The sequence below is a fragment of the Poecile atricapillus genome, chromosome 5, assembly GCF_030490865.1.
Source record: "Poecile atricapillus isolate bPoeAtr1 chromosome 5, bPoeAtr1.hap1, whole genome shotgun sequence".
Taxonomy (NCBI): Eukaryota; Metazoa; Chordata; class Aves; order Passeriformes; family Paridae; genus Poecile; species Poecile atricapillus.
Genome location: NC_081253.1, coordinates 21,108,850 through 21,119,806, shown reverse-complemented (window position 1 = coordinate 21,119,806; position 10,957 = coordinate 21,108,850). Strand labels below are relative to the sequence as shown.

The window sequence follows — 10,957 nt, the reverse complement described above, 5'->3', positions numbered from 1 at the left end:
AGCACACAGCAAATGTGGAGAAACCAGTGAGGAAATGGCAGAAAGGACCATCAGCTCACTGTCATGTTGGTTGCCACTGACTTGTGATGAGAGAGTGACTGCCTGTCTGCCCCCATGGGAAACCCTTACCATACTTTAATTCCTATTGTTTTCTATTTGACAGAAGTGATATCTAATTCACAGTTTACAGAAGTCAAAATTTGAGGTCCTTTATTCTGACATTGACCAGTAAGTTTCTTCTCCCCATAGAAATCCTGGGGGCAGATTACAAAGTTTCACAGATAATTTGTAAACCCCTAAAATTGTGGGGTTTTTGTTTTGTTTTGTTTTCCTGTGGCCTTTCGAAATCTGCTTCCCAGCCTGCCTCTCCACTGCCTGAAAATCATGGGAATAAGGAAATGCTTGCTGACTTCCAAATGTGAATTACAACAGAATTGTAAGGGTCTGGGTCCCAGAATCCTCAGAAGTCAAGTGTGTGTTTAGCTTTGAATTTGTGCAGGGTCTTACTGCTCTGGGGCCTTGACTCTTCAGGGAACAATAAATAAGAAAAAGGCAGCTCTCTCCCTCTGTACTATAAATAACTTGCAGATTTAACTGACTTGTTTTATTATCGATGTTTATGCTGAATTGTCCTACTACAGAAACTGTATAACTCATCCAGGAAACAAAATGTCTCCAATGACTAACCTGAGTGTCACATAAAAATATCAGTGAGAAGTGCTAACTTTCTAAGGTTTTATAATACTGTTCCTTTAGACTGTTAAAATAGGAGTCAACCTGTTAAATATTTACTTATTTAACAAACGTGCTGCTTTAACTTCCTCCATATACCCTTAAGTAATGAATGACAGAGTACAAAAAGAAGGCTATTTGCCTAGTTTATTTCAGATTAGGAAAAACAGGGACTGGCAGGTATAACACACTGAATAGATTGGGTATTTATATTCCCATAAAATTGAAAAATGTAGCTAATTTAGATTACTTTAAGAGTTTAGAGTAGTTAAGAGTTTAGAAGACTTTATTGCTCCAAGCTGTGGAGATTCTTATTGCCTTCCTAGGTCATTATTATTCTCTTAGCAACAAAAGATTTTTAAAAAGTTCATAAAAAATCTCAGGGTAAGATCACAAACATGTAGCCGTGAGAATAACAATGCTACACACATACTTTTGTCACCTGGTGACAAGAATGAGCACCTCTGTTTTCCTGAGTTAATCTTGGGAAGGAGAATAGCAGGATTTGGCTGTTGAATCCTTTCATTATCTTTCCTTCGAGTGGGGTGTGAAGGTCAGTGAATCGGTGCACTGCTAGATATGGCTACAGGCATCCAAGGCAGCCTAGGTGCATTGATTGCTTCAGCACCTACAAGCAAGACTGCTGAGTTTGAAAGACAAGCTTCCATGTTACACAATATAAAAAATAAAATGTTTCTGGAATATATTTTTAGAGAAGTGTGCTTAGCAAAGGAGGGTATACTGAGGTATACAGTGCAGAAGAGAGGGATAGATGAAAGCTGAGTTACTGTGACTAGAACATAAAAAGTCAGGCATCAAAGTCATAAAGTCATCATAAAAAGTCATCCATAAGGGATTGTAAATGTTGGAGTGCCAGAGTTTGTCTCTGGATGTGTTACTGACAGGTGATGAACACACAACCCTGGGGTGAAGTAAACAAACCTTGTCAAACATACCCAACTATGAAGAGGGAGAAATGTGAGTGAGACAAGCACTGTAGCAGTAAGTGGTTTCTGGAAGATTGCATGTCCATTGATACATGGTGCAGCACTGGCCTTGGACTCCTCTCACTATCAGTTTCCGTCAGAATCCAGTGAGGCAGCAGAAAGGTGTGACACGGGCAGAGCTGGGGGCCCCACATTCCACTGACAAGAGTGAGCAGTGCCAAGAACCCTGACTTCCTTCAGCGGTGTCTTCTGCATGGATACCACACCTGTATTGCAGAAAAAACCAGGAACATTGGGGGCCCAAGATGTGTGCCCCTTGCCAAACTTTTAAGAATGGTTAGACCCATGGACATCAGTGATGTGACAGATCAGAAAGTGGGATGAGAGGCTTTTTAACAGCACTGGTTCCTGCTACCTTAAGATCAAACTCCAGGCTGCCAGGGCATGAAGTTTATCTCTAGTCTGCCATGAACTGGAAGATGAGGTTTTCTCTTTGTATAGTGTGCTGCACATGTAGATTCTTGTGAGGGAATCCCACGGGGTCTTTAAGAAGAAAATCTGGTCCTTTCTTTCATGCTGGGTTTTCAGCTCATTAGGTTTGAGAAATCTATATGAAAAAAAATATTTTTTCCCTCCAAAGTCAGAAGGCAAAAAACGGAGTATGTCATAATCGAAGCTGGATAGCAGTGGATTAGAAATCCAGCACAGAACAGTAGTCCTGTGAGCTGCAGATCTGATGGGGTTTGGTTTCCCTTGGGCAGATCTTGTTTGGATTCTCCCAGGTCTATATAGCTGGAAGCTCTGACTGAAGCTTTTCCTGTGGGTGGGTATTCATAACATCTTTCATCTTCGCAGCTTTCTTGGTGTTTAATAAGGGTTTAACTCGAACTTTGGTGGGCCTCCTTTTACTTAGCAGCTTGTTCTTATGATACATAAAGGAATGCAGCATTTTCAGCCTTTTCTTGCTCTGTCAGATGTGGTTAAAACTGGCTACCGTTTGTTCTTGTTCCTTCTCTCTTGCACAACATGCAAGTAAGTACATGCACATCTGTGTGCACACATGCGCACGCACACACAGATTTATCATACATATGAAGAGATAATGATCTCAACCCCATTTTAATTTCTGTAGGAATCCAGGCTAGGAAAAAAAAGTATTGCAATGCTACTTCTTTGGGAGAGGAAAAGGAGAAAAAACTTGTATTTCTTTTCTATGCAGGAGACAGATTATTCAATTACCACTTTGCTTAAACATAGTATGTGTTGCTGAAAATCTGGCACTACTATTAAAAAGTAAAAGATGTAGTGGGCTCTGTGTCCTAGAACTGCATTGTTGTGCTTGTGTACGGCACGCACGTTTTGCCTCCAGTGCCAGAGTGGTCCTGCTGAGACTGGAGGAATGCATGGGGAACAGAGCCTTGCCACAACATCCCGTCTCCATTATGTCTTTTGGACCTCTGCCACAGAAAAGAAGGAATTTTATCCTTCATTTGTAAGTAATTAAGATGATAGTGGAGTTTGAATTTTCTAACTTTGTGAAAACAAATAGCAATGATCCACTTCAATAACTCAGATACTAATTGACACAAGAGAGAGAAACAATACATTAAAAATTAATTAACTTTTGTTAATTAATTTTTAGGAATAGGAAGAACACCTGCAGCACGTGTGGATGTTTGCAAGTGTCATTAGACTGGGAAGGTTGTGCAGTAATCTGGAAATTGAAATAGGTCAAAAGGACCAGGAATGATCTGCAGCATTGTTTGAGAAGTAAAATATGTGATTGCTAGTGAGCTGAAATAAAGGTGATGACAATGTGCATTTTTTAAGGATGTTTATCGAAGCCAGAGGTTAATTAGCAGTTAAAAAGCACCCACTGGTGTTTTATGTGAGCACCATGAGTGTGTTAATTATCATTTTCAGCCTCAAATATCCCTCTTCCAGACTTGAACTGAAACAGATTCATGATTCTTTTACTGAGGCATTCCTTAGATAAATTTTAATTAGTAACTTTCCCCCCTCCCCCCAAACAGTTTTTTTCTATGACCAGAACTGGAATTTCATCTCACTTAGCTTTCTCTTCCTTGGTATTTGTGATGCAGTTCGAGTATTACCTGTGGTAAGCAGGAAGTTAAGAGATAAGGGGAATGCATCTATTACCACGTCTTGTCCAAATTACAGATTTGGACTTCAGAGAAATGTAGACACAGAAAAATGTGAAATAAACTCTAGAACTTTCCACCTCCTTTTTCAGTTAGTGAATAGAATGGCACAAACCTGATTTGTTCTGTTTCTCTTAATGCTTTTGTCTACTCTAATGACACTTCTAGGAAAGTCCAGAGAAGTTTTATATGCCACTGTGAACATGCCAGAAGACTCTTCAAAAAGTCACTTCATCCCTCCAGAAGTACTTCCTTTCGGAATTTTTAACTTCTGCTATTAAGTTTTCAATTTTTCAGCCAACGTATGTGCACACACCTAATTTGCTCTTTCATTTCACTGGCCTACTTTTATATCAGTACTATTAAAAATAAAATGCCAAATTGTGAGGAAGAATTACACTAGACAAGAAATACACATTTTTTTTCCATTCAGATGACTCTATATATCTATTTAATTACTTCTATTCCCATTTTATGATGGGTTAAGGAAGATCCTCAGATGCTGTATTACTGATGCTGCAAGTTAGAGTTATGTGGCCTCTTCCTCTGAACAATTTTTCTGACCTTACCTAATGGAGCGACTTTTTTTCCCCCCAATTATTTCTATCTGTTGTGATGACCTTGAAGGGCAGGAATTAAGCATAAACAAACAGGATAATGATGGGGCCCAAAGACAGTAAGTAACTTTTAGGAAGCTTGAAAAAAGACACCTATTTCTCATTTAGGAGAGGTGAAATTAAAGAACAATTAACCTGCTAAATCGCAAGTTTTCAGCTTGTACTGATCTACTTTTTCCTGTTGCCTCTTCCCAAATGGGAGGGATATTAGATGACTTTGTTTCATCTTCAGAAAGAAATTTTGTTCATGAAAAATATTTTTAGATTGCCTGTGCTGCCAGTTGAATAAAAACCACACATATTTTACAAGGAAGATTTAACTAATATACTCTTTATTTATTTCTTTACACAACTAAAACCAGGACAATGAAAGTAATGAGAAAAAAAACAAAAACATTGGGTAATTATACCCAAATTCGTTCCCTACTGTAGTGACATACTTTAACAGAAGAAAGTTTTCTCTAACATTATTAAGAATAGAACCCATTTACCGGTAAAATTCTAGCTCTCTCTAGTGAATTTGCAAAATATAAAAGAATGCATCAGCTTGAGAGTTACAGCTGTAACAAACAAGGAAGAATTTCTGATTAAAAAGGAACATGACTTATTTTGTCCCAATTGTTAAAAAAATTGCATAAATACAATGACTAGGTTAAAAGCAATGTTCCAGAGATCTGTCCTCACATATTGGTGCATGTAGAGCTTGGACAGACTTTCTGTTGGCCCCATTCCTTGAAGATCAGTCATCTGTGTTGGTGAAGAGTCACAGCCTTTAGATTTGCGCACTGGGTTCTTAGGCTACTTATTCACAGGTTCTTCCTCTTACCAGGCAGTGGCTTTCAGACCTCCAGTGAAGTGCACGAAGAGCCTAGAGCTGGCACGTTCCTGCTGTGGGTGCCCATGATTTTGCTAGGCCTGCCTTTATCCCAACAACAGCTTCTATTGGATGTGAGCGGACCAGTGGAACTAAATGTCTCCCCCGCCAGCAGCTGGATCCAGGTACCACAGATTTCTCTCTGAACCTCCTTTAATGGAGTTGTTTCAAGCAGAGACCAGTAGTTTTAGAATTGCTTCCCCATTTAAAACAGAAAAAATGCTCTCCTAAAATCCTGCTAAAATTTTGCTAAATATTCTTTCATATGATTACACTTGGATACCATCACACTCATGCAGCAGACTATACAAATGCCTTGATATTTCACATGCTCTCAGCTACCACTTGTGTGCCTCTAAAGGCTTGAAATCTTGGGCTACTGACAAGACACTTGACACAGAACATAGCCAAAAGCAAGTTCCTGTTTGTCCAGCAAGTCTGACACCCTGAATTAATGTACTTGCAGCTGTTGAAGGGAGTCTTACCTCTCTTCATCTGCTCCCACCCATGGAGCTCTGTTGCTCCCTGTGTCTAGTTTGACTCAATGTAGCTTGCAGTATCAGAAGCGTATTTTTGTAGGATTTATTTTCTTATGGTGATGTCCATGAGCTGTTAGGTTTGCTTAGGTTCTGGGTAGACCACACCCACTGCTAAAGCCTGCTTCCCCTTAGCAAAATTTGTGTTCTTGTGGCCAGAAGAACATGCAGGTGCCTTCTGGGGGATGATCACACAATGCCAGCCAAGACTCTTCTCTAACCACTGCTGATTTTATACCAGGCAAGAGTTCATTTCTCTATTTGATGAACTCGAGGTATTCAACTATCTCAACTACTATGTGCTGACTCATGAAACCTCACAGGTCAACTTCCTGTCAGTCCTGCCTGTGGCCCCCTGTAACGATGACCCAATATTCTTAAGCAAATGGGCCCATATGGGACGTAGAAATTAAGACTGCAGTATCCAGGACTGCTAGCCACCCTCTTGTTCTTGTCTGCTAAGACGTATACAAATTGCAAAAGCAGGCTGAAATCTAGAATGAAGTTGAATTCTATGACGCTTAATAGATCCGACTCAAAATCTTTTCATTATCTTGGGTTTTGTAGTACCGTGTAAATGTTAGCAGTTAGAAAACACACAGATTTCCAGATTCTACTGAAATTATTAAAAGAGAAGAAGGCATCTCAAATTCAAAAAGATACCGCTCCTGAATGGTTAGGTTTTATGGTGTTCTAGCTATTTTCTGAGGTATGAGATTTACAGATAATCCTGCTTTATTGTCCCTCCAGTAAAGGACACATTTTAAGGTAGACTGTTGAATGGAATCCCTACTGATTCTTCACAGGCATTTCAGACCCAGCCTTTCAAACTGAAGTGGCCTGAGCCTGAGTTTTCCTGGTGTTACATTCTGTCACAGCAGAATGCATTCCTGTCCGTCTTGTCTAGTTGCATTCTAGGCTTCAGCATGAAGCCACCACTTGACAGAGAAATGGAGTACCACAGCTGTGGAAACTGAACTGGACCACATAACAACAAGCCTTCAATAATATATTCCTTTAAAGAAATGCAGGGTTACCCATATCAGGGACCACTAAAGACAGAAGTAACATGCCACAGCTCAGAAATTTCGAAGAACTATAGAGACAGAAAAGCTATTTCCAAGTAGAGCAGACACTGTGCTGGATGTTGTGTTAAGACAGTGCACTTCCTTCTGAATTTGTACTGAACTGACACTGAGCTCCAAGACTAAAACCAATGAGATATGGGATGTAAGTTACAGTAGACAAATGCAGCATTGAGCTGACAACTGAAATACAGGGTAGGTATTAAATTTTAGTGTTCTTTCCAAGTTGCATCTTGTTTCATCTGTCAAAACCTTCTCCCAAGTTTCATCAGAATCCAGTAGACATTGCTTCCTCTTCCATATTACTTTGCTACTTACCCCAAAGGCTGCATCTCAGTTTTGAAACTGCTGCATTTTGGTATGTGGTAGAGGTATTCTTATTATTTTTAGAGCAGTATTACTTTCTCTGTATCTACACAGCTCAAATTACAGCACACCATTTTCAGCAAACTGATTGAGAATTCATCCCAGGACCTGCAGTTAACCAGGAACTGCCTAGAAGCAGGAGACAAGGTCTTAAAGAGACAAGGCTCTTAAGAATAAACTGGTCATGGTTAGTTTATTCAGATCACATATGGATATGGTACATCTGGTGGGCAAGCTCAAAAAAGAGAAAACAATGGCTCCTCTAGCTGGGCATGGAGCTGTCTCCGGGGATATTGCCACAGTGGTCACTCTGCAGGAAAACCAGCACCTACAGGAACTCAGATGCCCAGTTCTGATACGGTATCTCCCTCATATAAACACGATTTTTCTAATGAGTGTCTTAATGCTAATATGTTGATAAGCAAAAAAAAAATACAATAATGTATTTCTCATATTTTAAATTTTTTTTTCTTCTCATGTGTTCTTAATCTCTGCTGGGAAGTGGTGAACAGATACATGTGATTTCTATTACCAATCACTTTCTATTTAACAATTCTGAGTCTCTTTACACCTCTTTTTCATATGAACATATCTTTCTTTCCAACTTTCTTGTAATTTATCTTTATTTTTGTCTACTTTTTGACTAGTTTATTAATATTCTGATCGAGTTCTTTATCTAAATTTAATACATCATAATATATCAGTGTCCCCCCCAATTTTAGATACTTGACTAGAAAAAGATGGTCCTCTGCTGCTGTTAAGCTTGATTACATCTGAGTTTTATTGCATTGAAAAACTCTTTATATATAAAACTCAAACCCATTATTGGTATTTCAAATCTTTGTGTCTTAGAGCACTGCAGTTATGTCCCAAGGCTGCAATCAGATCCATGTAGGTAAACTACTCTATTGACAACATCCCCCTTAAGTCAGACAGCTCTCAACATGCACCCACCCAGCTGTAAAAGAATAGCTTTCATATTTAGCTAAAGATGACATGATCTTCCTAAAGCAAAATGCTATTGACAATATTTGGCAATACCCTGCTAAACAGCAAGGGCCAGTTTTTCAATGTAATTTTCCCAGTCACAGCATCTTAACAGGAATTATTTCTCTTATACATCAGTGTTTAAATGAACAACTCAGTTACTGAAAGTCTAAAGTAATCAGTAATAGTTCTTGTTCCAGGATGACAGACTCTCATAAGTTTCACTGGCAACTTCTGATATTGCCAAATAAACTCCCAGTTCTATACTAGCTGTAGAAGTCTTATTTTAAAATGCTGCAATACTCAGGTAATTTTGCATTTTCATTTTTTTCCTGAAATGTCCTTATGTATGTATATTGATGCATTTTTAAAAGCTGTGTATAATAGCTTTCACTGGGTAAAAATTATTTCTACACCGTTTAAAAAACCCACTGGCTTCTGTTCCTAATTACAACTTTTGATTATTAAAATAAAAAATACGAATTGCAAAAAAATCTTATGTCTGTGTTATCTACCGTGCCAACAATAGATTCTAAAGTAGAACTACGAGAGACTGTATAAACCAATACAGACATTTAACAAACAGAAGAAGCTTTTGGTTGGGGTGTTTTTAAACTACCTTGGAAAAAATTGTGACAAAAAGATTAATTTACAACTTACTACTAAGACACCTGAAGGTACTCTCAGCATACCGGCTAAAGTAAATTGGTTAGAAATAACACTAAGCATCACAAGTAAAAACGATCTTCCACTGACAGTGAAACTGCAGCCTTTGTCCATCATAACTTCCTGGTATTAAATTCCCATTTTCTGAGTGCATTTTTTCCTATTCTGTAATAGTTTCTAAGTTAAGCATGAGCAGTTACTGCAAGGTCATAGTGCTGGGACTGCTTAAAAAGCACGGCTTATTCTCTTCACAGAAAGCCTGTTGAAAATCCTGACCGTACTTCTGGGTTTCCTAGTTACTGATTTTGCCTTGAGTTTACCTCAGGAGCCTGGGACTCCACATACTCAGCCCAACTGAGACTGTGCTCACAGTATCTCCTAGTTAATCCTCAGCTCTAATTACACTAAAGATTGTAACTGGAAAGTAGGTTTGAAGTTTTTTTGCCTCACTCAGATTAGTGTGGAACACCACACTAAGGGTAACAATATAAAAGTCATTCTTCGGGAGAATTTGCAAGCTAAGGGTCAAAATCGGTGCCTCAACCTACACATTGTCCTATGACCCTGCACATGCACTCAGATGTGACGGAAGGCCAAGCCCAAATTGTTCCCCTTTGCAGGAATCCATCACAAGCAAAGTGGTGTTACAGAGAAACAGGCCCCACTAATAATCATTCCTGTATCATCATATACTTATGTAACGTTTTATACATATTTCCTGCCTTAGTTTAACAATCAGAGAGCTCCCAGTTTCCTTTGTGTTGCGTAACACGACAGACCAGCAAATTGACGTTGAGGGGAATCTTACTAATTCTCCTTAACACGATGAAAATAAAGCCTGCTAGCACAAACGCTCGATCCGTGCCAAGGCCCGGGTGCCCAGCTCAGGTCAGGTACTCCCGCTGGGAGGACGTGTCGCACTAACACCTAACTCGCGGCCTTATCCTGGACGGGTTTTGTTCCGCCTTAGAGACAGTGGAGGTTTTAGGTTCCGCCGCCCGGGTCAGGCAGGTGCGAGCCCGCCACGGCGCTTATGCAACGGTGGCACGGCGGGGTCGGCCCGCTGAAGCGTGCGCTGCTCCCGGGCTGCGGCCGGCGCTGACCCGGGCGCCCGGTGCCGCAGGGGGGCGGCCGGCGGCAGCCCCCGGGCAGCGCCCGCCCGGGCGGACCGGCTCCCCTGGGGACCGCGCGCCGACATCTTAGCGCCGGAGGGACAAAGCGCGGCGGCGCTGTCTGTCGTCCGGGCGCTGCTCGGCCGCCGCCCCGGAGCCGCGGCTGTCGCCAGCCGTGAGTGACAGCCCCGGCGGGGAGACTTCGAAAGATCGCAGCCCTGGCCCGGCGCCCCCCGGGCACAACAGCAGCGGGGGCGCGGGGGTGGGGGCTGGAGGGATAGCGCCACCGCCGCGCAGCTGTGCCTGTGCGCTGACCCCTGCGGGCGGGCGGGCCCCGCGGTGTCAGGGGAGCGCGGCGGCGGGTCCCGGGCCGGCGCGGGCCGCGGGCTCCCGGCGGGTCCCGCTCATTGTTCCCCGCACTAGCCCTGGCAAACAGGAAGCCGCCCCGGCATGGGGCGCCCCCCCCGCCCCCGGCGGGTGACTGGCAGCCCGGGCGGCCCGTGCGAGCGGCGGCGGCGGCGCGGCGCAGCCAATGAGAGCGCGCGCGCGCGGGCGTGGGCGGGAGTTCCGGGCTGGCAGGCGGGCGGGCGGGCGGCGGTGTCGGCCGGGCCCCCTCTCCCGCGGCAAGCCCCACCTTTCGGCTTTCCCGCACCGTCAATCAAAATAGGAAAAAAAACCCGGAGTAGGCTCGGGCCGCCGCCGCCGCTTCAGCCCGCCGTGAGCACAATAAGCATGTCCCCGGCGGCAGCCGCCTAGCCCTAGCCAGCAGGGCCTGTGTGCGAGCCAGCCAGCCTGCCTGCCTGCCTCCCGCCCAGCCAGCCAGCCAGCCGGCCGCTCGCACTCACACCATGACCGGTACGTACGCACCGACCG

The 10,957-nt window shown here is 42.7% G+C and overlaps 1 protein-coding gene across 2 annotated transcripts in view; it reads left to right on the top strand.

Moving 5' to 3' along the window:
* The first annotated feature begins 10,724 nt into the window (after positions 1-10,724).
* Positions 10,725-10,957, top strand: part of SP3 (Sp3 transcription factor) — a 33,610-nt gene continuing 33,377 nt past the window's right edge. For both annotated transcript variants that reach the window (XM_058840574.1, XM_058840573.1), the window contains exon 1: positions 10,725-10,939. In XM_058840574.1, coding sequence (XP_058696557.1) covers positions 10,933-10,939 — 7 coding nt within the window. In that variant the 5' untranslated portion in view covers positions 10,725-10,932. The remainder of the gene's footprint in view (positions 10,940-10,957) is intronic.